Source organism: Arachis hypogaea, chromosome 4 (genome assembly GCF_003086295.3).
Source record: "Arachis hypogaea cultivar Tifrunner chromosome 4, arahy.Tifrunner.gnm2.J5K5, whole genome shotgun sequence".
NCBI classification, from domain to species: Eukaryota; Viridiplantae; Streptophyta; class Magnoliopsida; order Fabales; family Fabaceae; genus Arachis; species Arachis hypogaea.
The window spans coordinates 3865013-3891556 of NC_092039.1; the positions used below are offsets into that span (position 1 = coordinate 3865013).

At 33.9% G+C, this 26544-nt stretch overlaps 5 protein-coding genes across 10 annotated transcripts; 2 read left to right on the plus strand and 3 right to left on the minus strand.

The window, feature by feature from the left end:
• The first annotated feature begins 828 nt into the window (after nucleotides 1-828).
• LOC112795831 (uncharacterized) lies at nucleotides 829-5957 on the plus strand. 2 transcript variants are annotated; one of them, XM_072233877.1, is made up of 15 exons: nucleotides 841-1024; nucleotides 1674-1755; nucleotides 1946-2049; nucleotides 2319-2445; nucleotides 2793-2887; nucleotides 3161-3284; nucleotides 3394-3474; nucleotides 3894-3992; nucleotides 4353-4511; nucleotides 4606-4666; nucleotides 4763-4833; nucleotides 4916-4960; nucleotides 5062-5211; nucleotides 5304-5432; nucleotides 5516-5655. In XM_072233877.1, the coding sequence occupies exons 1-15, from the start codon at nucleotides 987-989 to the stop codon at nucleotides 5516-5518; spliced, it is 1368 nt and encodes a 455-aa protein (XP_072089978.1). In that variant the 5' UTR covers nucleotides 841-986; the 3' UTR covers nucleotides 5519-5655. The 2 variants fall into 2 exon arrangements, with proteins under 2 accessions (XP_025693795.1, XP_072089978.1); XM_025838010.3 differs by having other exon boundaries at nucleotides 829-1024; nucleotides 5304-5957.
• Nucleotides 5958-7490: 1533 nt separating this feature from the next.
• On the plus strand, nucleotides 7491-10625 carry LOC112795832 (elongation factor Tu, mitochondrial). Its single transcript, XM_025838011.3, has 12 exons — nucleotides 7491-7758; nucleotides 7906-7981; nucleotides 8056-8148; nucleotides 8228-8302; nucleotides 8382-8486; nucleotides 8584-8674; nucleotides 8799-9004; nucleotides 9185-9268; nucleotides 9365-9430; nucleotides 9518-9580; nucleotides 9699-9939; nucleotides 10317-10625. Exons 1-12 carry the CDS (start codon nucleotides 7586-7588, stop codon nucleotides 10385-10387), a joined length of 1344 nt encoding a protein of 447 aa, XP_025693796.1. The 5' UTR covers nucleotides 7491-7585; the 3' UTR covers nucleotides 10388-10625.
• Nucleotides 10626-10763: 138 nt separating this feature from the next.
• On the minus strand, nucleotides 10764-13907 carry LOC112795830 (uncharacterized). The gene is made up of 2 exons (XM_025838008.3): nucleotides 11568-13907; nucleotides 10764-11465 (listed from the first exon to the last, which is right to left on the minus strand). Exons 1-2 carry the CDS (start codon nucleotides 13623-13625, stop codon nucleotides 11040-11042), a joined length of 2484 nt encoding a protein of 827 aa, XP_025693793.1. The 5' UTR covers nucleotides 13626-13907; the 3' UTR covers nucleotides 10764-11039.
• Nucleotides 13908-16686: 2779 nt separating this feature from the next.
• LOC112795834 (guanylate kinase 3, chloroplastic) lies at nucleotides 16687-19008 on the minus strand. 5 transcript variants are annotated; one of them, XR_003198975.3, is made up of 3 exons: nucleotides 17709-19008; nucleotides 16899-16949; nucleotides 16687-16805 (listed from the first exon to the last, which is right to left on the minus strand). XR_003198975.3 is itself a non-coding variant. In XM_025838015.3 (2 exons), the coding sequence occupies exon 1, from the start codon at nucleotides 18555-18557 to the stop codon at nucleotides 17709-17711; it is 849 nt and encodes a 282-aa protein (XP_025693800.1). In that variant the 5' UTR covers nucleotides 18558-19008; the 3' UTR covers nucleotides 16687-17032. The 5 variants fall into 5 exon arrangements, 1 of the variants encoding a protein (XP_025693800.1); XR_003198974.3 differs by having other exon boundaries at nucleotides 16687-16820; XR_003198973.3 differs by having other exon boundaries at nucleotides 16899-17032.
• Nucleotides 19009-19143: 135 nt separating this feature from the next.
• LOC112795833 (mitogen-activated protein kinase 15) lies at nucleotides 19144-24573 on the minus strand. Its single transcript, XM_025838012.3, has 10 exons — nucleotides 23623-24573; nucleotides 22332-22740; nucleotides 22069-22196; nucleotides 21919-21978; nucleotides 21425-21574; nucleotides 21186-21341; nucleotides 20888-21099; nucleotides 20301-20402; nucleotides 20020-20180; nucleotides 19144-19905 (listed from the first exon to the last, which is right to left on the minus strand). The coding sequence occupies exons 1-10, from the start codon at nucleotides 23644-23646 to the stop codon at nucleotides 19616-19618; spliced, it is 1692 nt and encodes a 563-aa protein (XP_025693797.1). The 5' UTR covers nucleotides 23647-24573; the 3' UTR covers nucleotides 19144-19615.
• Between the last annotated feature and the right edge of the window lie 1971 nt (nucleotides 24574-26544).

The window sequence follows — 26544 nt, forward strand, 5'->3', positions numbered from 1 at the left end:
CTAATCATTTAAAAATTAATTATTTTAATTTAAAAAAATAGTAAGAAATTAACACTTTTTATATTTATTTTATATTTAAATTAATACAAATTAATTTTCTTTTTTATTATTAAAATATTAATTCCTATTATAAAAAATGTTATGTATACAAAAGAAAAAAAAATATTAAGGCCAACTCAATTTTTTTAATTTAGTAATTTAATAATATATTTTATTTCATATTTTTAAATATTGATAACTGATAACTAACATTTAATTTTTTAGGATTTTGTTAGGTAGACAATAATTTTTGCGAACAATATGAATAATGAGCTCTAAAATTAGTCTAATAAAATAAAAATATATTATACCCCTAAATTATCTACCTAAATTTTAATATTAGGATAATTATCCGTGTAAATTGAACATCTGATATATCCAATATTTATTATTTACGTTGTTTAATATTTTCATTGTCTACCTATACTTTTCTAATTTTTTATTTTACAGCTATATATCTTATAAAATGGGCAAGTGCAGTTGACTTCACGTGAAGTTGATAGTTAAGAGTTTTAGATGAAAATTTAGTCAAATCAGTCAAATTATCTAACAGCTTTCAGCTCTCAACTCTACGTGAAGTCGAATTTACTTGAGTTTCCACAATCAAATGTGCATGGGTAGTGTCGCAGTATGAAGACGGAAGAGACAACAGCATGAAGGCAGCAAGGTGACAACAACAACAATTTCATGTTTCTCTTTTTATTTTTATTTTCATTTTTTAAAAAATGAAAAGAAAAGAAAAGTAAAGTAAAGAAAAGAAGCATGGTTGGAAAGACCGAAGGAGACACAAAGACCAACAACACTACGCTCTGTTTCATTCTCTTTACTTCTATTTGTCCCTTCACTCTCTCTCTCTCTCTCCCTTCTTCCTTTTATTGCATTTTGTAACTTCAAATATTTTCGAGAAAACAGAGTCATCAATGTTTGCTGCTTGATAGTTTCCATATATGGAGCAGCTTGTCAACTTCATCATTCGCCCACCACGGTATCAATTTTTCCTCCTTCTTACTCTCTCTTTATATATATATTCACTTTTTACGATTAAAATACCTTTTTTTTTAATTTAAAACTTCTGTTCATGAGAATCATAGAATTAACTCCTTTTAGCTGTCATTTTTGGTACATTCATTTATCAATGTATTTTGATGGATGCATTGATCTAAGAATTTGGCCAAAGAAGGAGCATTGCATTATGTTTTATCAAAATTTGATTTTGAGCTACCATTGTGAACTTAGTATCTGTAATGCTGGGATGAAAGAAACTAATAATAGGCATAGCAATCTTGCATTACAGATCAATTCCTCTTGCATACAAGCATAGGAAATAGTGGTCATTTAGACCAATCTAACCAAGCTCAATTAGCCTTTTGCTTTCTGAAAATAATGTAATAATGATTAGACTCTTTAGTTCTTCTTTGGCCTATTATGTAAATGTTGGCTTGCAATTGTGTGTGTGTGTGTGTGAGTAGGACAGATGAATGTATGGCTTTTATACCCAAGAACAATAAATGCAAATGAGAGTGAGATTCATCTTTTGGCTGTTTGTAAATTCTTGGCTTGCATTATCTTTTTGCAATATTTTCATTTCAAGTTTTACTTAAATTTTTTTGGTTGAATGTGTTATTGGCATGCAGAGCTGAATATGACCCGAAAACTGATTTACTGGAGCAAGAGTTCATGCTGAAAGGGAAGTTGTTTCAACGGAAAGATGTGGAGGTAAGGTTGAGTAATAGAGTTCATGCATTGGATTTATCGGAATCCTTATCACAATATAGTACTATCAGTTTGTATGATGTTCTGATGTTGTACAATTTAAAAGGGAAATGTTTTTCTTGTTGATTACATCATGTTTTAGTAGTTGATATCCTTATTATGAACTTACAATTCAATATTTGACATTCTTCAGATAAAAAACAGTCGCGGCAACGTGCTTCGATGCAGTCATTACGTGCCTATAGTCAGTCCTGGAGGAAAGCCTCTGCCGTGTGTGATATATTGCCATGGCAACAGGTAACTCTGGGAGTTCTCTTTTTTAGCATGCAAATTAATGGATAAACGAGTTTTACTTAACCTGTATAGTTTCCTTTTATACTTATTTTAATTTAGTCCAAACCAATTATTTCCTTTTCTAACTAAATTATGCAAATTTAGGTGTTCTTAAGTTTCAATATCTTTTATGAGGTTCTTAGTTGGTGGTTGTTTGTTTGGGGACATGCTGATTTAATATATTGAATGTTATATAGTCTTGCTCACTGTTTGTACTGTAATGTTTGTTGCAGTGGATGCAGGGCTGATGCCGGTGAAGCTGCTATAATTTTACTTCCATCAAATATTACAGTTTTTGCTTTGGATTTCTCAGGATCCGGAATTTCTGGAGGGGATCATGTCACACTAGGTTGGAATGAAGTATGTATTTGCTCAATAAACAATTTGAAAAATATCACATCTAGCTATATTGCTTTGTGCAAAGTAATTATTCATTAATGTCTTACCATAATTACTTTCTTGATGGGATCCTTGTAGATCCTGTACCTCAATTACTATCTTTTATTAATCATGATTTTACTGTCATCATATGCCAAAGGCAGTGTAGTCATCTTGTCATTTACATAAAGTGTGTATATCAAAGTATTAAAAGAGCTTGAGTTTGTTTTGTCTTGTCTGTAGAAGGAACTTGTAGATGCTTTTTGTTTTTGCCAATTTTTTTTTTTTTTTTACTAAGATGATTAGTTAACAATCTTGATTGTTTTCAGAAAGATGATCTGAGAGCTGTGGTTAACTATTTGCGGGCAGATGAAAACGTCTCTCTGATTGGATTATGGGGCCGCTCAATGGGTGCTGTGACTAGGTACATTCTTTTATTTGTCACTTATTCATTTGATTTTGCATTTTGAATGTGATCAAAGAAAGCTTGTACAGCATTACTTCCCATGTTTTTATATGTCCATCTGCAATGAATATTTCATGCTTCTGTAAATCAATCACATTCTTATGCAGCACACTGTCCATGTGATTTCGCAATCTTAAAAGACAATCTATGAATTTCCTTATTATAGCAGTTCATTTTTACCAGTACACATGGCTTTTCTTCTTAGCATACTGGTGGTATGATCTATTGCAGCCTTATGTATGGAGCTGAGGATCCTTCAATAGCAGGGATGGTTTTGGACAGTCCCTTCTCTGACTTGGTTGATTTGATGATGGAACTTGTAGATTCATACAGAGTCCGACTGCCAAAGTTCACTGTAAGAGAGTGTGTGTGTAGACTATAGACTGAGATGGTTTCTTAGTTATGGCTCATGGTTCTGTAGCAGAACTGTTATGTTGATTTCTCCCTCCTCTTTCTTTTTGCAGGTGAAGTTTGCAATTCGATATATGCAAAAAACAATCCAGAAGAAGGCAAAATTTGACATAACAGACTTGAACACCATTAAGGTTAATTTAATTTTTTTTCCCTGTTTAAGGGTTTTAATTGAAATGGTTTCTTATTTGCTTGGTTATGTGACTGATTAGTTTGACTGAAAAGGAGTTGGTTATCCTTCACCCACTTTGTTTTTATGTAACTTCAATTTAGAATCCGCAGCTAGTATTGAGCTTGGTTATGTTGCTTGTTAGCATGCATGTAGCAACTTGATAACGGATCAGTCAGGTAGTTAGAGTGCAAATTTGTTAACAAAGTATATAAGGAAAGAGGCAGAGCATCCAAAAAAGAAAACAGTGCATAAATTTTTCTTGATCCTTCCTACATATGTAGCAAAAGAAGTTTTATAGGAAATGTTTATCTGGGAGAACATTCACAAGTTTTTGTTGTTGGTACATTATTATATTCATTTGTTATGTTTATTTGATTGCAGGCAGCTCAATCTTGTTTCGTTCCGGCACTACTAGGACATGCCATTGATGATGATTTTATACAACCTCATCATTCGGATCGTATTCTTGAGGCTTACATGGTAAGTATGTCTGTAGTTATTATTCAATTGAAGACTGATTCACATCTTCTTTAGGCTATGTTGGGTAGACCAAGTTGAGAAATTTTGTAAGTCTCAGTTTGCTGCATTATAACATGTCTTCTAGATTGAAGATGCAACTATTAGGTTTCGGAACCATATTCATATTCAACCATATTGAAATACAAAATACATATTAAAAATGTACGAATAACACATGTATTTATCACAAATACATGGTCTCAAATTGAATGGTTGATCTTTTGTTGCACATAGCATTTCTTATTCATGTTTGCACTTTATATGCCCCTCCATCTTCTCCTTGCCTTTTGAATATTTAATATGACTTTCCATGCTTTGCAGGGAGACAAAAACCTAATCAAGTTTGAGGGAGATCATAACTCTCCTCGTCCTCAATTTTATTTTGATTCTATAAACATCTTTTTCAACAATGTTCTGCAACCTCCCGAGGATGAGGTTGGGGAATTATTCTTTGACTTCACTAATGAATTATTTGGTAAGGTAAAAATTCACCATGCTCCCCTACTCTAGTACTGTTTCAGTCAAAACACAAATCTCCATTGTATTTTTAAAAAATTGACTTGTCTTTACTCAGGATGTTTGGAGATCTATGCAAGAACTAGACTATGAATTTGAACAATCGTCTGAAAACAAAGGCATGGCTCAAGTACCTAGTGTCTCCTGACTATTTCATCTGCTTTTGGTAGCATCACTTTTATTCAAAATCTTACTTGTTTTGTTGCTAGTTGCAGAATCATCAACATGCTGGACTGTGGATGCTATTAGGCAAGTCCATTCAAGAAGACCAATGAGTAGGATGGAGGTTTGTCATTTTTATTTGTACTTGGTTTATCCTATGAATACTGCTTGAGTTTTGATAATAAGTTTATCATCATGCATTTTAGGTTCCATCACATACCCCTTCGAAAGATGAACGTTGCGACCATGAGGTATTGCTTGAACTTTTTCTTTTTCCAGCACATATATAAAGAATGTTACTTATTCATATGCCATATTTGGGAGACAAATGAATGATGGATGCATAAAACAGGATGGTATTTCCTCCTCATCAATGATTAGCTTTGAACTATCAAATGGTGGTGCCACTGTTCCAGCCACTTTGGATGATGATGCCGATTTTGTAGAATATCAACTCCAAGACCTAACAGGCTTTCCATCCAGTGCAGAGGAAGAAGAAAGAGTATGTCAAGTCATTGGCTTAAACTTGAAATTTCCAATACAATAAAAGATAAATGACTGTTTTTTCTTTATGAACTTTGATGCATGATTCAGATGCTTAAGGAAGCAGTTATGGTGTCACTGGAAGACTTGGAAGTAACAAATCCACAAAAGGATGAATCTTCAAATCCTTTGCAGAAAGAACATGCTACAAACAAAACAATTTCCACTGCATCTGATGATGTATGTAAACCCTTGAAAGTTGAGTCAAATTCCATTTCAGGCACTGAGTTTGGCAATTCAGCAAGTGCTTCTTCTGTTTGTAGTGATAGTTCTACTAGTGTACAGAGTTCATCAGAAACTGACATATCACATAACACAAGGGCCACATTAACTGTCGTCAGGACTCCGACAGCCAACGTCCTCAACGGCTTAATGCGCCGTTGGAATTTCAACCTTTTCAGAAACGATTTAAACCGATGATGAGTTTCTGGCATTATACTTAATCTTTTGTAACTACAAGGAGTATAGTTGTTGAAATGGTTGACATCAGAAATAGGTAAATGGTTTGTAAGTTTAGTGTGTTGAGATTTTAATCTAACAATCACCTAATATTCTTAGGTGTAAAAGAGAATCTGTGATGAAAACTTTCCTCATTGTTGAATCATGCTTATGCATCATGTTATTTCTGTAATTATATCCAACTACTACAGGGTGGTAAAGAATCTGTTATGTTTTGTATTGGAATGGAACAAATTTTACTCTAAACAGTTATTTATTAACAGCCATACTGGGACAATGCCAAAAATAAGCTATCAAATCAGTTAAAATATATATTAAAATATAAAATATACATTAAAAATGACTTAAATAATATATATTTATATACAAATAAATAGTGACTGATTTGATAGTTAATTTTTTATTAATACGTCATCGCTTAAATGAATATTTTTAACTGGAATTTATGCATGTGAAAAATCACAAGTGTTTTTACTAAATTATAATGTATTATTTTATAGATTTAATTTTCATGAACATACCACCGGTAAAGAAATAGTGTCAATTCAGTTATACATTATCACGGTAATAAAAATAATTATTTTTTATATTTACGATATAAATAATTATTTAAAAAATAAATATAATTAAATGATTATAAAAAATACTTTATACTATTAATATTTTAAATTATTTTTTATTTTATTTATTATGAAATGTTTTAGATAAATATAAAATTTCGATATATAAATATTAAGAGTAAAGAATTTTATACGAATCATGTTCATAAGTTTAAAGTTTAGATGATTTTAACGGGTTTGAAATTTAGTTTATTTGTACTGATATATGAGTAAAGTATCATTTTTGTCCCGCATGTTTATTTGAAATTTAGTTTATTTGTATTGACTCAATGTTGTCATGCCATTAGGGATCAGAATTGGCAGCGGGACAAAATTGAGACGATTTTGAAACGTTAGGGACTTAAATAGGACGAAAACGTTAAATGACAAAAATGATACATAAAATTAAATTTTAATTCAATTTTATCTTTCAATAATATTAATTAATTTTATCTAAATAAATTACACTTAATCACATTACTTTTATTTTAAATAAATTTATTTTTTTATAATTTTAAAGAATTTCGATACATTAGAGACAAAAGGTATAATTTATATTTTATTATATATATATATTTTTTTTTCTTTTCTACAAGTTTATATACTAGTCATTCTATAAACATTTCACGATAACTAAAAATTTTTAAGAGTAAAATTATAAAAAATTAATTTATTTAAAATGAAAGTAATATGATTAAGCGTAATTTACTTAGATGTGATTAAAAAATAATTGAATATTATGTATAGTAAAAAATTGATATTATTAAAGGATAAAATTAAATTTTATTTCTATGTATCATTTTTGTCTCCGACGTTTTCGTCCTAATAAATGCCTAACGTTTCAAAATCGTTTCAATTTTGTCTCTTCGTCAATTCTATTAACGGATCCTAATGACAGGACAATATTGAGTCAATTTTAAAACATTAGGGAGGACGATTGAAATGTTAAGGACAACTTTAAACTTATTCCAAATGTTGGGGACAAAAACGATACTTTTACTCTTGATATATTAATACACGATACATGGAAATTAAATTAAAAAATGTAGCCTGAAATCCTTATAATTTTGTTTAAAGGTTTATACGAGGTACAAGGATGGTTGTATTTTAAAAGCAAGAAAGTGACGTGTAGAGTTTGTTAATGTTGATTTGAACGCAGGTTTTTGCGGATTCTGTTGAAGAACGTGTCAGTTAAACACATTCCCAAGTAACATAACAACCTAACACTCTTCACTTTCACACTCAGTGAGTGTGTGCACTTCAATCCTCCTGTCAATGGCTTCATTTGCTCTCAGAAACGCAAATTCTAAGCGCCTTCTTCTCTCTTACTCTTCATTCCATCGTGTCCTATCCCATGATCCTTCTTCCCTCTACAGCACTGATGAATCATCTCCTTTCTTGTCCCTTGTTTCTTCTCTTCGGAGATCTATGGCCACTTTCACTCGAACGTAAGTCTGTTTTTGCATCTTTCCTTCAATTTTCATCATTGCATATATAAAGAAAGTTCAATGCTTCAACTGCTTATGAGGATAATAGTTATGAAATGACATACCATTTGTATCCAAGGATCAATCTATCAATTGTTTGTGTTACAGAAAGCCTCATCTTAACGTGGGAACCATTGGCCATGTTGATCATGGAAAAACCACACTAACTGCTGCAATTACAAAGGTCTGGGGTTTATTTCTCTTAATCTAGCCATGGATTTTTGTGTGTGTGATTCAGTTCTTGTGCTGTGGAAACAGGTGTTATCTGAAGAAGGTAAAGCCAAGGCCATTGCCTTTGAGGAGATAGACAAGGCTCCTGAGGAGAAGAAAAGAGGAATCACTATTGCTACAGTGAGAACTAGTTCTTTTTATGTCTTTCTTCAATGCATATTGTGAATTTTGCCAACACTTTCTGATGTTGAACTTGCAGGCTCATGTAGAGTATGAGACAGCAAAGAGGCACTATGCCCATGTTGATTGCCCGGGGCATGCAGACTATGTTAAGGTAGTGTTTATGCATAATGAATGCTCTTGTCTTTGTGTAAGACTTTGATCTCATTTTAATTGATTTGGCCAAATTACAGAACATGATAACTGGAGCTGCTCAAATGGATGGTGGAATTCTGGTGGTTTCTGCTCCGGATGGGCCCATGCCTCAAACCAAGGAACATATACTGCTTGCTCGACAGGTTCATATACTTCATACACAAGTAAAAAACCAAGTTTTCCTAGAATCTAACTGAATAGCAAAACCATAAGTTGTTTTGTTTGTTTTTGCTATGATAGGTTGGTGTGCCATCATTGGTTTGTTTTCTAAACAAGGTTGATGCTGTTGATGACCCAGAGTTACTTGAACTTGTTGAGATGGAGCTTCGCGGTATGAAGCATTATGTCATATCTTTTTTTATTTGAATTCTTAACACACTTAATAATGTTTCATTTCTTGATTATCTATACAATGGATATGCATCTATCGGAAAACAACCTTTCTTTTTGAGCAGAGCTACTTAGTTTCTACAAGTTTCCTGGGGAAGAGATTCCAATTGTTCGAGGTTCAGCCCTGTCTGCCTTGCAGGGGACAAATGAAGAACTTGGAAAGAAGGCTATCTTAAAATTAATGGATGCTGTGGATGCATACATTTCTGATCCTGTAAGGCAACTTGATAAGCCTTTCTTAATGCCAATAGAAGATGTTTTCTCTATTCAGGTAAGTACATATGGCACATATGTATCATAATTATTCTTATTAAGTATGTCATTCATATTGCACAGAAATTTTTGGTGGTGATGTTCATAATTCCCAATATATGAAGGGGGCAAGAGCAAAATGAGGGACTTGAAATGTCATTATTAACATTCATTACTGTCTTCTTTCTTGAATGTTAAGGGGCGTGGAACGGTTGCGACAGGTCGTGTTGAACAAGGCACCATCAAAGTCGGTGAGGAGGTTGAAGTCTTAGGACTAACACAGGTACATAGGGGAGTTAAACATGAATTACTATTATCATGTCCATGAGTGGTTTTCTTAATAATATATGTTCTACTATTCATTTATTTTTGTCCACAGGGTGCACCTATGAAGACTACTGTTACTGGTGTGGAAATGTTCAAGAAGATTTTGGATCAAGGGCAAGTGAGTAAAATCATTTAAGTTCCATAAACCTTCCTTTTTCCCTTGATTGGATTGATAAATTGGTTATCCTAATCTGAGTATTTCTAGGCTGGTGATAACGTGGGGCTGCTTCTTCGTGGCCTGAAGCGTGACGATATACAGCGTGGAATGGTGAGTGATCAAGTCAAAGAAAATAACTAAGAATAGGCTGTAGTTTCACCATTTCACTTAGGTTTGTGTATTTGCTTTGCGCGAATTAACAAACTTTTATTCTCTGTTAAAATTACAGGTTATCTCCAAGCCTGGCACATTGAAAACATATAAGAAGTTTGAAGCAGAGATCTATGTCCTCTCTAAAGATGAAGGAGGTCGTCATACTGCATTTTTCTCTAATTATAAGCCTCAGTTTTACATGAGGACTGCAGATATTACCGGAAAGGTGCAGTTACCTGAAAATGTTAAGATGGTCATGCCTGGTGATAATGTGACTGCAAATTTTGAGCTGATGTCACCTGTTCCTCTTGAAGCAGGTATGTTGAACACTAGATATGCCATAGTTGACAAAGATCCTGAATCATCTGTGATATCGTCTTCGTAGAATCAATTACTGACATTGAGTCATTGACTACTAACTATTAAAGCAAATTGATATCATGGTCAAAATAGAAAGTTCTACCAAGATATTAAGAAATCAGGCATATAGCTCAGTTTTTGGATGAACTAATGTTATCTAAACAAAATATATCATATAACCATTCTTCATTTTCTATGATTCAACTCATAATCTAGTCATTATAGAAACTGCAAATTATTATAGTTACTATTTACTTTAAGTTCATATGTGCAACTTTCTTGTAGCTAAATTTAACGATACGATCAGACCGTAATCACATTTATGTATGATCAGGACAAAGATTTGCGTTGAGAGAAGGAGGCAGAACTGTAGGTGCAGGAGTGGTCTCCAAAGTGATTGCCTAAGATCCCGGGTTAAGAAGATTCTACAATTTTTTGTTCATTGATTTGTAAATAATTCAGGAGTAGGAACTGAGCAGCATTTTTAGGAGAATTCCATTATGTGACTACTTATTCCATTTGAAGGCGTTTTGTTTTGTTCATTAGTCAGAGAATTATACTATTTTATTTGGATAATTTTTTACCTCAGGACAGAAAGTGGTTGATAAATTTTTGGATTGGTTAATAATGCCAATTTCTTCAAGATTCTTCTGACTCATTTTCACTTAGATTTTTATTGGCTGCATCACCAAGATACAAGGGCTGCTATTTAATTGTGAACCTTTGTTGAAGATTACAACTTTAACTATGATTCTGGTCTAAATATGGATGCCATGGGGTATAGCACTGAAAAGTGTTCCTCCTGGATTTTCATTAATAATTGGTCCTTACTGATACAAATCAATAAAGCATTGATTCTTTGACTGAAGAATCAAAATCTAGAGGAAAAAATAAATAAATAACCATAAGAACCAAAAACCAAAATCAAAATTAATGTGGGATAATATACATTTACACAAAACAAACAACAGTGTACAGTGTTACAAATTTACAATTTTTGCTCAAGGTTAACATGGATTACTGATTTTACAATATGGTTCAAAAGTGATGTATTACTTCACCTGTTTTCCAGCAACTTCAAGGCTGTCTCAACCAGTGAGTGAATTGTTAGATTGTGCCTGTTCAATCCAACAGTACCAGAGAAAACATTGAAGCTTTCAAGCTCTGATGTGGTTTCTAATACACCTTCCAGTACCTTCTCCATTCCCATATGCTTGAAGGTATCTATGTTTTCTGCTTTGTCTTTCATCATCGAAATTGCACACTCTATCACAAACCTCCTTATCCTCGGCACCTTTGTTGCTGGATACTTGTGCTTCTTGAGAATATGTACTAGTATACTTGCCAGTTCAACTTCAGTGATTCCAGCTTCTTGAAATACATAGCTTGAATCCTGAGAGGACATGAATGTGAAAACATTTGCTGCTAATCCAACCATGACTTCTTGTAGCTTGTTTTCTTCTGATTTGATTGCCAGAAGTATCTGCATAATTCAGCAATTTGTTAAAATTCTATCTGCATAGAAACATAATATGAAGTTCACATTCTGATAACACAAGATCATAATGATGAGAGTAAAACTTACTGTTGGTGCTGCGGCCGTAACAACCTTTAGCTGGTTGAAGCATTCTGATCCACTGTAGGAGCATAGATTTCTAAGAATCCTAGCAGCATGGACACGAAGCATCGGAGATTTCAACGAATCTACAAGCTTTTCGAGTACTTTCAACTTCAAAATTCGATGGCAATTCATTTTGCTTTCTAATGCCAGCATTGCTAAGGCCTCTCCAGCAGCAGTTGTTACATCTATCTGATTTTCAGGAATGTTCTGTTTGAAGAATATGTTGAACAATCCCTTAAGTATTCCACCTGTGCCTCCAATTCGCTCCTTCACATCCTCTTCCAATGCAAGACTAGTTAAAATTTCAATGCTCAGTTTCTGTAGAAGAGGGTGGTTCTCTCCATACCTCAGAATATCTCTGATATTGCTGATTGTGAAAACTATCTCGGAAATCTTTCTTCGAAGTTGTTTCCCAGTTGAGCCTGTTGTGCTAACCAGCATCTTCATAAGCTGAAGTGATCTCTTCACAGTCACAACTTGTGAAGGAGTGACATTCACATTCTTCAGCAATCTTTCTTCGGCATGTGCGAATTCAATGATCTTGGGTAGCAGGCCTCTTGTGTTTCCAATCTTTCCACAGTTGTCATGATCGCGTGCGAGTTTTTTCAAAATCCGGAGTCCAAGTTGGTTAAATGTCCAGAATCCATAGTTTGGATGATCAAATATGAGCTTCTTTTCTCCAATTTCATCAGCTGCAGGATTAGAATGCCTGTTAGTTTGGAGAAGACTTGATATTGACTCCATAGCTCCAGGTATCCCAGCAATGCGAAGCGAGTTCTGCTTCTTGCCTGCTAGTTCAGCTAAAATCTCTGCAGCCGAAAGCCTAATCTCTTCATCATTCTGATCTGTCCAATTCAACATCTCAACTAGTCTCTCCACAACAATTACAGAAATTCCAATCTTCTGAAGAGTGTCATCAGCAAATCGTGCACTCACTGCGAACCGGCGAAGTATCCTAGCCCCAATGAGCTGCTCATCAGGAGAATTTGAGGCCAAGAAATCCATAGCAAGAGTAACCATGTCCATCTTCAAGCCATCAAATATGCTTCCATTGACACACCTCGAATACGAGTCATAAAAGAATCTCCTAATAGAAACCATGCCTGTTGGCCCCAACTCACACTCTTTGTTAACCTCTTCCAACAACTTGCAGTAACTTATTTTCCATTCCCAATAAGCCTTCTCTGCCAAGAACAACAATGCCTCAGCCAGAGCCAAAGAGTAGAATATAAAAAGCGCAGATTTTCGGTTCCTCTTATCAGTGTCTCCCTTTTCCACCTCTCCATAATCATGACTGATGAGTTTTATCAATGAGAGAACAACACAAGCAGTTGCAGATAGAAGCTGAAGCCAATAGAGAATCCTGCTGATATTCCTTGAAAGGGAAAACCATTCAACATAAGGAAGAAGAGGAACATCAGAGCTAATCCACACTCGTGTCGCCGTCCTTGCGAAATTCTTCTCCTCTGGATTAACTACTCTGTCAATCCTCTGTTTGCTCTGTTCTGATCCAATGATAGGCCTAATGAAGAGCCTCTTGATGCTTTGAAAAATTGAGGTTGAAGTTGACCTTAGAATCTTGAAACTGTTGATTCCAACATCAGTAATAGACCATGTTGCTTGGTGCTGCCACTCAAGTTCATGGCTCCTACTGAAGATTCTAGTCCCTTCAATCAATAGTATGATTGTGATGAACCAAAAGTCGCTTTTCTCTAACGTGATGGCGAAGCCACCAAGGAGAACAACGGTTGCCCAAATGAATCCAAGAGTTCCAAGGCCAGTTGCTGATTTCTCAAGCACTGCAAGCCTTAGAGCAAAAAGGGTCAGCTTCTTTTCTGGTGCAGCAACTCCACAAGTTGCTGAAGACACATCAGCACCATTGCTGTCCCTCGTTCCTATGCTGCTTCGCGGCTCGAAAACTGTGTTGCTTGTGCTGCTGTAGGCATTGCTGAGCCTCTGGAGTTCACCAACTTGTACATGAATGCTTCCATCTCCTTCCTCAGAACGGTTATGTTCCATCATGGGAAAAAAATACTAATATATATATATATATACTACAACATGTGATGGAGAATGTTGAAAAAGAAATGAGATTTTGTTGAGGAAAATGTGGATTTTATAGATGAATGAAATGGAAGAGCTTAGAGGGTAAGTTTCTTATGTGGAATGTTGGGTGAAGAGTGACGCCAAACTTCTCTTGCCATGAAATGTTTGAACAAGTTGCTTATGCTTTGCTGGCAATCCTAGTAACTTGGGGAAAGGGTTAACTTTCTTCTCCATGTAACTTTTCTGTAATCATTGGATTGCTTTCTATTTCCATGAAATTTCATTATTTATAATCAAACTAGAGTGGGATCCACACAATACGCGGAGAAGTAGATGATTTATACTATATAATGTATTTTAATAAATGTTATGTTAAAAATATGTTAGAGAATATATTATAAATAGATTTTGAATTTATTTATTTTTAAGAAAGACATAGGTTATTTATATTAGAGTTATATAAAACTGTATTTTCATTTTTTTTATTTTTCGTTTTGCATTAATTGCTACACTTTATCTTTTTTTTTTGTTTTTTGTTTGTTTGTAAATAAAAATATTATATTAAATTTAAGAAATCTTTTACGATCAGTATGAGAGATTAAGAAATGAAGAATAATAAGAGTCTTAACATGTTTGTTGTAAAATTTGAATATTTGTAACTGAAATTTTTTATAATTATTATTATGATAACACTTTTAATGTATGTTTATTGCATTTAATTAGTACTTAATGTTTCAATTGAATAATAATAGATAAGAGTTTTTTGTTTTAATTTTTTAAAATATTTTATTTTACTAAATAGTGATTGGTTGATTTTCATCTTTTGCCAAGTCATTAAAATTGCTGATATGACATCATTAACAAAGAAAAAATGGCTTAAACTCATTGTGAAAAAAGTTGGTATCAGCTTTTATATATTATAAATAGATATTATTATCTATTATAAGTTGTTAAATATAATTGGAAGACTTATCCATTAATGAAATATAATTTCTTGTGTTATAAATTCTTTAACATGAAAAAAATCAACCAGCCATTTATATTAAGAAATTAGGTTGTCTTTTACCAATATATGGTTCCTTTCACAACTCACAAGCTTTGACATTAATTGATAGGCTTAAAGATACATACCACTCCGTACAGGGTCATCAATTTTAATATGTTTGTTAACTACTAGTTTAGTCTTCTAAACCTTTTTGACATTCAAAAAAGGAGAAAATAATTTATTATTGTATTAAAAAGACAAGTTATAGTTTTGTACTTCTGTTCTAGTTGTTTAGTCTTTGAATAGGGGAGTTCTGGCCCAAAAAATAATTACAACATGGTTTATGATTTAGAAGTTGGAATTAGCCCTCTTCATTTACCAAATCCCACCATACATATAGTAATCTATTATCTATTCAAGCATGAACTTGATTTGGTATATCAAGAACTCGAGAAGCAAAACAAGTTGTTCTTATTCCTGAGTTGACCTAATAATTTTTATCCCCAAACTTTTCGTTGAACAATATTATTTATATCATTATTGTTAGTCAATAATTATGATGTATGAATGAACAATTGAACAAGCATCCTGGTCCCTAGTGGTTAATACAAAAATAATAATAATAGTAAAAAACTCTGCCCATCATTTTTCGGTTTTTTTTGTATAGAAGTAAAAACAGTGATATAACCTAACATTGTAATTTTTGGTATTTTTTAAGTATGAAAAGTATACAAATCGGCAGGTTCGATTTTTGTACCTCAATTTTTTTTTAATAACAATTTTTCGATTTGATTTTTATACTTCTCACAAATTGGACGGTTCAATTTTTGTACCTCCTTACAAATCGGTTCAACTTTTGAGAATAACACCCAACAATTCACATTTCAAAAAAACGTCATTGCTACCGAATATCAAAAACAAAAAGTATCATTTTTCATTCACGCCGATTTTTTTCCCATTAAAAACTCTGCAAAAATTGTTTCGGATGTATAGACCATAGAGTATAGAGTAATCCTAATCCATACAAGTCCGAGCATTAAAAAACTAGAGCATGATTAAAAGTAAATAAATAATAAAAATTAGAATTAAAAAAAAAAGAAATACAAGAAATATTATTGTTATTATCGTGATTCTGAGTTAATATGCACATCTGATTATTAAAATAACCCATGTGAGACGCTTGGAGTGCACGTACAATGTACATGTTGCCGTACTTATCTGACTAAAAATCTATATCAAAATGAGTTGCCTGTTACAAATAATTATACTACTAATAAGATAATACTAATGATTGATTAAATAATTAACGAGTTACTTTGAAGGCTACAGCTTATAGCTAATGTTTCATATATACATGCTGCCATCTTGTACAATGAACAATGGGAATACACCAATCTTAACAAAGTATATGCTGCATTGATCTTTGTTTATATTGATTTTTAATCATCTTATCTAATCTTTAAATCAAATATTAGTTAATATATTGTTATTTTTCTTAAATTAAGTAACCAATATTAATATGTTAGTTGATTATTCTAAGAGAATGATTACATTATTATAAAACTTATTTAAGAATTCAACAGTAATAGGGTCTTAGCAAAACCATGTTTCGTTTTATTTTGGGTCCCATCCCAGAAAGAAAGCGTATGCGCAAAGAGAAAGGGGTTCGGTGGAGAGGGAAAAAATAGAAGCTACAAAAGAAAGCAAGGGAATATAACTAACTAAAGGACCATATTGTGACACCTTGAGCAGATTTAGCTTGCGAAATATTTTGGTTTTAATTTAGCGTACACGAAAAACAGAATGGACTTAACTTACAAGCTTAAGCCAATGGTTTTTCATTTCTTACAAATATACTTTTTCTATGTATATAACTTTTTTAATTTGGTTTTATTCTGTCTTGTCATTCTAATTTTAGTCATGCATTAGTTATGATATGCATTTTATAAAATTGGAACTCTAGAAGATAGTAGATAAGGTGTAAAAATGAAGTTAAGTTCCATCAGATTTTCCATATCCTTACTAAGCATATCCAAATCTTAACAGAGTATATAAAAGGTAAAAACTGCATTTAAGTTTGAGCTGAATACAGCTCTGATTAATTCCATGATCAGTTTGAAAGCTTACATCAGATCAGTGCACTTTTTCATCCAGTGAATTCAATTGAATGTCTGCATCAAAATATCCTACCAGATCAACGAACAAAATTAAACAAATCATATTAGGCACTGCTAAATTCTATTCACCAAGAATTCAACACTTACTCCATCTGATGCTGCTGCGGCAAGAATCAGAAACAGCATTATGACATGTCTCTGCACATGAAGATATCATCAAGAATGTAGTACTTGTCAATGACAAGCAGAAGAAAATTGTAGTAGATTCCTCAGCATATCAGCTGTTATACATAAAAAACGGAGAGACAGCATATGAGCTTCACTTCAGGTAGCAAAGAAAATAAAAGAAGTGTTACTCGTGAAAGATTAATCACCGAGTATTGCAAATCGCTTATACTACTATTGGTTACAACATAACATGTGATTTTATCATAGTTGATAATGATATCAATCCATAAGGATGCAGCAGTTCTTGTTAAAATAGGAAAATAGCAAACCTTGTCACTTCATGATTATTATCAAGAAAAGGCAGGTACACAAACAGAACTAGTAAATAGTCAAATGAATGACACACAAGTCAACACATTCCAGCAGAGAAAATCTCCAATTTGTGGAAGTTTTTTATTCTCCAAATTGCAGTATTTACACACAAATTTTAAACTTGAAAGGAATGCAATAAAAAACCCAACAGATTAACATAAAATGAAGAGAGTAATGAATAAACTATATCAATCAATCATACATACACCTATACAACCTGCGCAAACAACTCATTGAGCTCACTATAGAGAATCCAATCACTAACATAGCAAAATCACAGTAGATCAAACCCTACAAATTTCTATGGTGCATTCTGGAATTTACATAACACAGGAATCACAAATCCACAATCACAATATTAGTAACACAAAACACAAGCAAGAAAGCAAACGTTGCATATTTGCTTAGTAATAATACCTATATGACGGCACTCCTCTGTCTAACCCTAGCTTTCTCCGCATCAATAATAGACTCCACAAGCTTCACCGCATTCTCAAGCTTCCCCTGCGCATTCACTACACAGTAATCAAAATTCTTCACATGCTTCACCTCCTCCTTCGCCGTCGCTATCCTCACAAGGAGCGACTCCACCGTCTCCGTCTTCCGATCCACCAGCCTCTCCACCATCGCCGCCTCACTCTCCGCCACCAGAAAAATAAACACCGCGGATTTCCCTAGCACCTTCCTCAGCGTCTGCGCGCCCTGTATATCAACCCTAAGCACAATATCATAACCCTTCGCCATGAACTCTCTGATCTGCTGTTTCGGCACACCCTTATAGTCACCGTACACCAGCGCGTACTCGAGAAGCTCGTCGCCCTCCACCATGGAGAGAAACTCCTCCTTCGAGACGAAGTAGTAGTCCTGGCCGTGAACTTCGGTAGGGCGCTTTGGGCGCGTGGTGGCAGTTATGACGAAGTGAAGGTTGCGGCGGGAGTCCCGGAGGCGTTGGATGAGTGCGTCCTTGCCGACGCCGCTGGGGCCGCAGATGACGATTATGAGCGGATTCGGTTGGGGTCGGAGGGGTTCGGAGCTGAATGAGGATCCGAGTGAGGATTCGAGCGAGCGGAGGAGTTCGGAGCGGTCGGCTTTGTCAATGGAAGGGATCCGGTTGGTGTCGCCCATTCTAGATGAGTAAGAGTGGCGCGCGGGTATGGAGAGGCGCGTGAGGGAGATGGAGAGGCGCGTGGGTTTGGGTTTGGCGGTTATTAGTGGGAAGGTGGGGAGGGAGTGAGGGAGAGAGGTACACAACAACCTTCGGAACATGGGATTGGGGACTTAGGAGAGTCAAGGGCAAAATTGTCCCTCACTGTAAAGAGCAGCAAACGTGATGCTTGCTTGCTTGCCTCCCTCCCTCACAGGTATTTCCTACTCACTCTCTTTCTTAGATTCCCTATCATCTTCGTTTGGGATTTTTTTCAAAAATTAAAAAAAAAATTATATTTCCCCAAATACCACCTCGCCAAAGTCTAAACTTGTTCTAAACAAAAAAAATTGTATTTGGAGAATTAATTTTTAAAAATAATGTTTGGCGAAATATGAATTTTTTTCTTTTATTTATGAAAAAAACCCCATCTTATCTAGAATTAGTTTTAGATTTCACAAGCATTTCTATTCTCTCTTATTATTAGGAAAAGTCCTTGTAGTTTTCTTTTGGGTTTTTGTTGGATTCAATAAAACTCCAAGAGCTTTGATAGAAAAACCAAATAAAATAATATTTCCCGCAGTAATTTATTTTCTTTATTTTGTGGTTATTTGACGATCAAAGATCGAATGCATGATAACATAAAAAAGGTTACATTTACTAGGCATATAGAAATATTCACTCGCTACCAAAATAAAAAGTCATTCATTGAGAAGAGAATGCATTTGTTGAATTAAAATTCTCTAGCCACTTTGTTGAACATACATAAGAGGGTACCTTGATCTTGACTAAGATTAGATTAAAATAATACATATATCATTGGAATTGTGCCAAATGAATGATATACTAATAATACAAAACTAAAGACTTCTGTTCTGCAGTGATGCAACTACTCTAGCTTCAGGCTTCAGTTATCTGTAATCAACCAATTAGAGTGCAAAGTAAACCATCAATTGGATCATGGGCAGAACCCCTTCTAACTTTCAAATTCATTATGCAAATTTCGCATGACCTAAGAGCTACAAACTTCTTAAAATCTTGAGTCTCTTAAAGCTCTTCAGCTGTTTTAAGATAATCAAAGATCAAGTGTGTAGGACATGAACCTATAGATATAAATATATATGAGAGCTTCATAGCGCAATGCAGTTGTTGTTGGCTACATGTTCATCATCTCCAATGTTCAATACCATTGACCACCGGGTCCTCCTTGAGCAGCTGCAACTTTTCTTGCCATGTATTGAGGCTTTGGCTGCAGTCCGTTCGAGCCTTCAATCCCATCATCTTCCGCCCTCTCATTTTTACAGCTAGGGTTGCTTCTCCTCGGATATGAGCAGCTCGAAGCAGCATACTGAGCTGAAACAGTTGGATTCCTAACAACCCTCCGCTGCTCAGTCTCTGCTGTTACTGCTACTCCACAGTTGTTGTAGCGCATTACTGAACCAACAACTTTTCCAGGCCTTGCCGCAGCACCTGAAGAGAGGATAAGAAACATTAAACCTTCATGCAGGATCTATTTCTTTGGTACAAACTGTTTTATTTGACCATGTAGAAACAAAAGTTGCATGGTAAAGTCAGTTATCTCACCTTGAATATTTTGAGGAGCTTGCAAAGGAAGGCGAGTCATAGGGACAGCGCTGCTCCTATCCATGGGTGGTTTCTCAACTTCTTTGATACAACACTTGGATAGATCATTTGCCACCTCAGCCGTATTCTGTACCGAGTTATCTGAATACAACACACATGGTCTGCAAGCAGAGTTCAGTCAGAAGAGTTGGCAATTGAAGAGCAGCTGAACGAGTGACCTGACGAGGTAAAACTACAATATCCAAATCAACATTTCCCAAGTATAAACAAGATTAAGATACCTGGGTAACGATGCATGTTGCCTCTCCGGTGGAGCAACAGTTCCACCTTTGCCGTAATGCTCCTCAAGATATGCAAATTGTTTCTTGAAGTGGTCCACAGCACTGATGAAAAAGGTGTTAGGGTAAAAAAATACAGCACCAAAGCACAAAAGGGAAAACAAAATTCAAAGGTTAACATGACATGTTGGACCAATTGGGGTATAAAAAATGAACAAAGGACATCTAACCAAAATAGAAACAGATTGAAAAGTCAAATTTACAATCCCATGAAGCACAAAACTTTGGTTATTACATTTGAACAAACATACAATCGAGTAAAGTAACAGAAAAAAAGATTTATCAACTCTAAATACTCATTCAGCATTAATTATTTACAAAAGAACTTCTACCTTCAAAGTCCACTTGCATGGGGAATTAAATACTAAGAAAAAGCCAGCAAATATGGCATGGCTTATGGTTAATAATTCAATCTGTTACATAGAGATATTTAGAGAATAGCCCATTATAAAAAATTGTATTGAGTGGTTAACGAAATGCAAAGAATAAGGATGAAACAAAAGTTCGGCTACAGCCATAGACAACAATACCTAGGATACATGAAACCTGTTGGCTCTGCTCCCTCTAGAAATTCCTTTAACATCTTTGGATGGTACTCTAGAATCTCACGGTATATAAGTTCTCGTACATCTTCCTTTGTTATCCTGCGTCTCTCAAACTCAAATTCCATCTTTGTAACTGGCTGGGCAGAAGGTTCTCTCTCAACCTTGGCCAAGCCTTTAAAATATGGATCCGCTAACGCCTAACAATATCATACACAAGATACCAGGTTAATAAAAGATTACCAAAGAAACTGAACCAAAGACGGATGGAAATTCAGAATTCAACCTCTTCAGCAGAAGGCCGATCTTTAGGCTCAAAGGCCAGCATTCTTTCTAATAAACGAAGAGCAAGGGGGTCTGCATTAGGAAACTTCTGGGAGAAAGGAACTGGCTTCTTCTTGCGCATGCTGCTCAAGTATCTCCGAGCTTTCTCATTCCTTACCTATTAATATGCAACCAAGGTTGCATTAAGTAAAAACCAAAACACACAAGACTGCAAAGAGGAAGCGAAACTGAAGAACAGACTCTAGCAATGGCTTCAAGAGATGGTGTTCCAAGAAGATCAGTCATGAGATCCAATTGATGGACAACATTCTTCCCAGGGAAAAGAGGCTTTCCAGTCAAAAGTTCTGCAAAAATGCAGCCAATGCTCCATATGTCTATAGCTGGTGTATACTGAAAAGAAAATGGTTCAGGCAATAGTGATTTACCGAGTGAAAGATAACAGATCAGTGAAAGACACACAAGTAGATACACACTATTCATTTTTATTCACAAACATGATCAATCTAATATTTGCTTTTAATGCAAATTGAATAGTACCACAGCAATATGAATAAGGATGCATACAAAAATGTTTTAAATTAGATTTAGAAGAAGAATTTTGTATTAGCATGTATTAGAATTTTTGGTTAATCTATTTCAAAGAAATAATCATCCAGACTTTCTGGATCAAGCAATTGTAAATGTCATATAAATATATCAAGTATATTAAATAGAAGTGATAACATTTATCAAACCTTCGAAAAAAAGGATCCGCACAGCTCAGGGGCCCTATACCACCTTGTTGCAACATAATCCTGTGAGCAAACAAAATGGACTCAGTCGTGATGAAGTAAAACGACAAGATATGTTAAAGGTGAAGGTTTCAAGGAAAAGAATAATCATACTGTCCAGAATATGGCAGTGGGTGTATCATTAAAAGCCACTCTAGCAAGACCAAAGTCACAAATCTTCAGTTTGCAGTCAGCATTTGCTAAAATGTTTTTTGGCTTTAGGTCTCGGTGAAAAACGTTTGCTACAATAACATTGAGAAGTTTGAAATCAGCTGTGATGCTCATAATTAAGCAACTAGTTTTATGCAATAACAAAAGCAAATATGCTACAAGAAGAATCCGAAACAAACCCATTAACTATATGTAAAGAACAGAACCTGTGTGTATATACTTCAAGCCTCGGAGAAGCTGATAGAGGAAAAACTGGTAATGCTCTGGTGTCAGATCATCATTTGCTTTGATGACCTGATGCAAATCAGATTCCATGAGTTCAAAAACAACATATATATCTTTGAATTCCCTTCTAGAAGGTGGTAACAAAATATGTTTGATCTCCACAATATCCGGATGACGTAAGAGTCTAAGAAGCTTAATCTCACGAAGAATGCGAGTAGCGTCAGAAACATGTTCAAATATGTCATTGATTTTCTTAATTGCGACCTTTTCTCCTGTGTGAGAATCATATGCAGAACAAACAACACCATAGCTTCCTTTACCAATTACTTCCTCTATTCTGTATCTGCTCCCTTCACCATATTCAGTAAAGAAGTCTACTTCCACAGATGACTTGATTAAAAGAAAACAAACACTATTTAGTAAAGATAGTAAGAAAAACCAAACGCTGTGCTAAGAGTTAACCATTCCACACGATGCATGCATGTTGTATTCTGAAATAGAGGTATTCTAGTCCAAATACTTATATCATAAATTTGCAAGAACTTTATGAGGTTCGGACCTATTCATAAACATCAAAGGTTCTAGTAGCTCCAAATTCTCAGTGTCATATCCACATTCCATGTAGTAAATTTACACAATGATTTATATTACCACCCAGGATATGTTAAACTTGATCACTCTTTAGCAAAAATGGAGGTGGTTGGGTACTTCGGCATCTTTAACTCTAATATCATTGTATTTACTTGCATAATATGATTAAAACTTGGATAATAGGAATTTGTTATCAGTGATTTAGCATATTAAAATGAAGATTTAAAACATCCCCAAAAAAAGACATAGAAAATCCATTGCAATAGTCTAGATACAGCACAGGAACCAAAATAGCACTCCACAACATTTTAAATTATGTGGAAAACAAACTTTCTGTAGGACCTCTCATAAACCAACTAAAGTATTTAGCATATGGCAGGGAAGCATAAACATTTGCAAGACCAATTATTATTTATTAACCACACACAAGCCCCATATCCAGCACACAACTAAAACAGTAAAAACAGAATACTAGATTGTATAAAAGAACAAAATTTCAATCACCAAAAGAGTATAAATTCATACATAGGCAATAGATACATTCACAAGTCACCACACATATCATTCCCTACCCCTCAACATCCACTAAATTCCTCCCCAAAAAATACAAAACACCAATCCAAAACATATTAAGATATATACATGTAAATCTAAATATACATATGAGCTGAGTAACTTTACCTTTTTTCTCTGATCAGGCAGCATCTTCAAAACTGAGCATAAAAGAACTTTTAATTATTTAAGCAAAAGCTGCATCAACCAGCCCCTTCTCTCGGGTATAATCCAAATCACCCGAACTCCCACTTCCACTTCAAAACCCCAGAAAAAAGGGAAAACCACACTTGCACTAGAACTCCCAGATCAAGAGGGAATGATCAAAATGCAAAGAAATATCCCAAAGAAGTAATAAATAAGATAAAAGAAAAGTAAAAGGAAAAACCTTTACTTCAAACCCCAACAGAGCTCAATAAGAAAACATACCCAATAAACTTCAGCAGATAATACAACAACTACGATTGAGAAAACAGGAACATGAACTAGAATACGACTATGTCAGAATCCAACAAAAGTGGAAGAGGAAACAAAGGGGGAAAAATACTGTTGGAAGTCTCAAAATCTAGCTGGAAAGGGCAAAGTAGTAGATCAGGTTGGAGTATGAATTGCTGCAAGGAAAATCAGCGGAAAAAACTGATCTTTTAGAGAATCTACTGTGGCGATAATCACTAACGCAACTAAAAGGGAAATGGATAAATATATATGAGCTTATGAACAATGGGAGAAAAGAAGAGAAGGTCCTCGAAAGTGGGGTTTTGTGGAATGGGAAATTGGGAGTGGAAAGACAAGAACTTGTGGATCTCAGAGAGAGAATTGAAGAGAAGCCATGTACTTCTTCAAGAAGAAGAAGAAGAAGAAGAAGGGATGTGGTGGTGAGCTCAGAAAGAGAAAGTAGAGAGAAGAATAAAATAAAGGGACGAATATACGAAAATAAATAAATAAATAAATAATGTTTAATATTCGAAAATGTGGTTTAAAATGGAAACTTGGAAACCATTATTGCAGACTGAGAGGATCATATTTGCCACACGATTTCTTTCTATTTATTTATTTTGTTATATGAATACGATGAACCTTGACCAATTTTAGTGATTTATTCTATTTTATTTATCGGTTCCGCTACGTTATCAACAGCATATCTGCCAACTTCTGCCAACTCTTATTTATAATTGTGTTTTATGGAAGTGTGTTCGTGGATGTATCTAATAAAAATGTCTTTTTTATAACTGTATTTAATAGAAATGTCTTTATAGATATATTTTCTGGATGTGTCTCTTTATATATGTGTTTAAAATATATTAATTATTAGACACATCTACGAACACACTCTTATGAAACATAAATATAAATAAGAGTTGGCAGAAGTTGACAGATAATATATTGATACCTTATACTTTTCCTTTATTTATTTACTTTGTTCTATATTTTAAAAAAATAAATTATTGGATAGGGTAGAAGTACGAGAGGATTTTTTTGAGGAGAGTGTTGGGAGTTTGTTAATGACATTCATTGTCAATAGTTAATCCTTATATAAAATTTAACTAGAATTTAATTAACAAATGGTAATTCAATAATTAAATGGGAACTTTTTAGTTTATAAATCCAAAAGCAGAAGTGCATGCTGAAGGCTGAATTATTTGGTGCATGAAGGCTGAGTTGTCATATTTAACTTGATTAATTTTGAGAATGTAAGATCTTAATTATTTTTAGATCATCGTGATATAATTTACAACAATAGACGTGATTAATCTAGTAGATAGAGCAATAATAGTGATTGGTTCTTCATTAAAAAAAAATTAAGTGTGAAATTTTATGATGCACGGACGACATGGGACACGACACGATACGGGATGCGGCGACATGTGAATTTTAAAATCTTACATGACACGGGATACATTTACATATAAAATATAAAGTATTTTTAGACAAATTATAATGATATTTTGATATTTTATTGATATTAAAATATAAATTAAAATTTTTAATGTCTTATTTTAATTATATCAAGTATTTAAAATATTTTTTGTTTTAATAAATAATAATATATACTATATCTAAATTTATTTTAAGAATATATGTTAAAAATAATATTGGACACACTGACACGTAATAGTATTTAAGTGTGTCTAAGACGTGTCCGGAAAATTTTTTTTTATTTTTATTAAGACAAATTAGATACAACAGACACACGTGTCAGACGAATGTTGATAAATATTGTGTCTAAAATGTGTTCGACATACAGATACAACAACTTAACAAAGTGTTTGTGGTTCATATAGAGCGTGATATTTCCTTAAACAAAACTGCATCCTCCTGCTTTGCTTAGAAGCTAGAAGTGATATTCTGATGTGGATGTCTCCTTTTACGTCCCTTTCATGTTGGAAGGGTTAGGGAAAACAACAAACAAGTAAACAACCGTGATTCTAGTCATTATGAGTCAATTAAGTTGCTATTAATTAATGTCAAATAATGTGATTTCCCTTCCATAAAATGCTAAATGGATTTTAAAATAATATTATTACTGCTTGTATTAGCACATCATTTTCCGTGGCATGTATTCCTTATGAACTCTTTTGTTTATTTACTTAATTTTCTATATATATGATGTAAGCATTTGCTTTAAATTTTAAGTTATCTATAATTTCACTTCTTCCATTAAGTTTGGAAAAAGAACACAGAAAAATTCAATAAGAAATTAAGGAAACTTACTATCGAAGGACTCACATTGTAAAGGAGGAGAAAAAAAAATGAAAGTGTACTGTGGACTTATGGCTAGGGAACGAGATTTTTGTTTGTGTCATTTTCGGTTTTCCTTTATTAAACCATGGAAACTTTTGTTGTTTGCTTTAACTAAGGATCAGTCATTATGTCTTTAGTTTCAACAAAGTTACAATTATAATGACACGACATACACAAACATAAAAATATAAAATTGTGTTTAATAAATAAGATATAAATAAAAAAGTAAAATATATTTTTTTATTTATGAAATTTTTTAAAAATTTTAAAATTATTCTTAAATTTTAATTTGTTTTAATTTTATCTCAA

Excerpts from the sequence above, each read along its gene's own strand:
- LOC112795834 (XM_025838015.3), bottom strand. The coding sequence starts at position 18,557 with ATGTTCCGAAGGTTGTTGTGTACCTCTCTCCCTCACTCCCTCCCCACC.
- LOC112795833 (XM_025838012.3), bottom strand. The coding sequence starts at position 23,646 with ATGCTGCCTGATCAGAGAAAAAAG. Across the intron at positions 21,979-22,068 it reads CCACTGCCATATTCTGGACA|GATTATGTTGCAACAAGGTG; the intron begins GTATGATTATTC and ends GTTTGCTCACAG. Across the intron at positions 21,575-21,918 it reads GCGGATCCTTTTTTTCGAAG|TATACACCAGCTATAGACAT; the intron begins GTTTGATAAATG and ends TTTTCTTTTCAG.
- LOC112795830 (XM_025838008.3), bottom strand. The coding sequence starts at position 13,625 with ATGATGGAACATAACCGTTCTGAGGAAGGAGATGGAAGCATTCATGTA. Across the intron at positions 11,466-11,567 it reads TTACGGCCGCAGCACCAACA|ATACTTCTGGCAATCAAATC; the intron begins GTAAGTTTTACT and ends TGAATTATGCAG.
- LOC112795832 (XM_025838011.3), top strand. The coding sequence starts at position 7,586 with ATGGCTTCATTTGCTCTCAGAAACGCAAATTCTAAGCGCCTTCTTCTC. Across the intron at positions 7,759-7,905 it reads ATGGCCACTTTCACTCGAAC|AAAGCCTCATCTTAACGTGG; the intron begins GTAAGTCTGTTT and ends TTTGTGTTACAG. Across the intron at positions 9,005-9,184 it reads AAGATGTTTTCTCTATTCAG|GGGCGTGGAACGGTTGCGAC; the intron begins GTAAGTACATAT and ends TTGAATGTTAAG.
- LOC112795831 (XM_025838010.3), top strand. The coding sequence starts at position 987 with ATGGAGCAGCTTGTCAACTTCATCATTCGCCCACCACG. Across the intron at positions 2,446-2,792 it reads TCACACTAGGTTGGAATGAA|AAAGATGATCTGAGAGCTGT; the intron begins GTATGTATTTGC and ends GATTGTTTTCAG. Across the intron at positions 4,961-5,061 it reads ATGAACGTTGCGACCATGAG|GATGGTATTTCCTCCTCATC; the intron begins GTATTGCTTGAA and ends TGCATAAAACAG.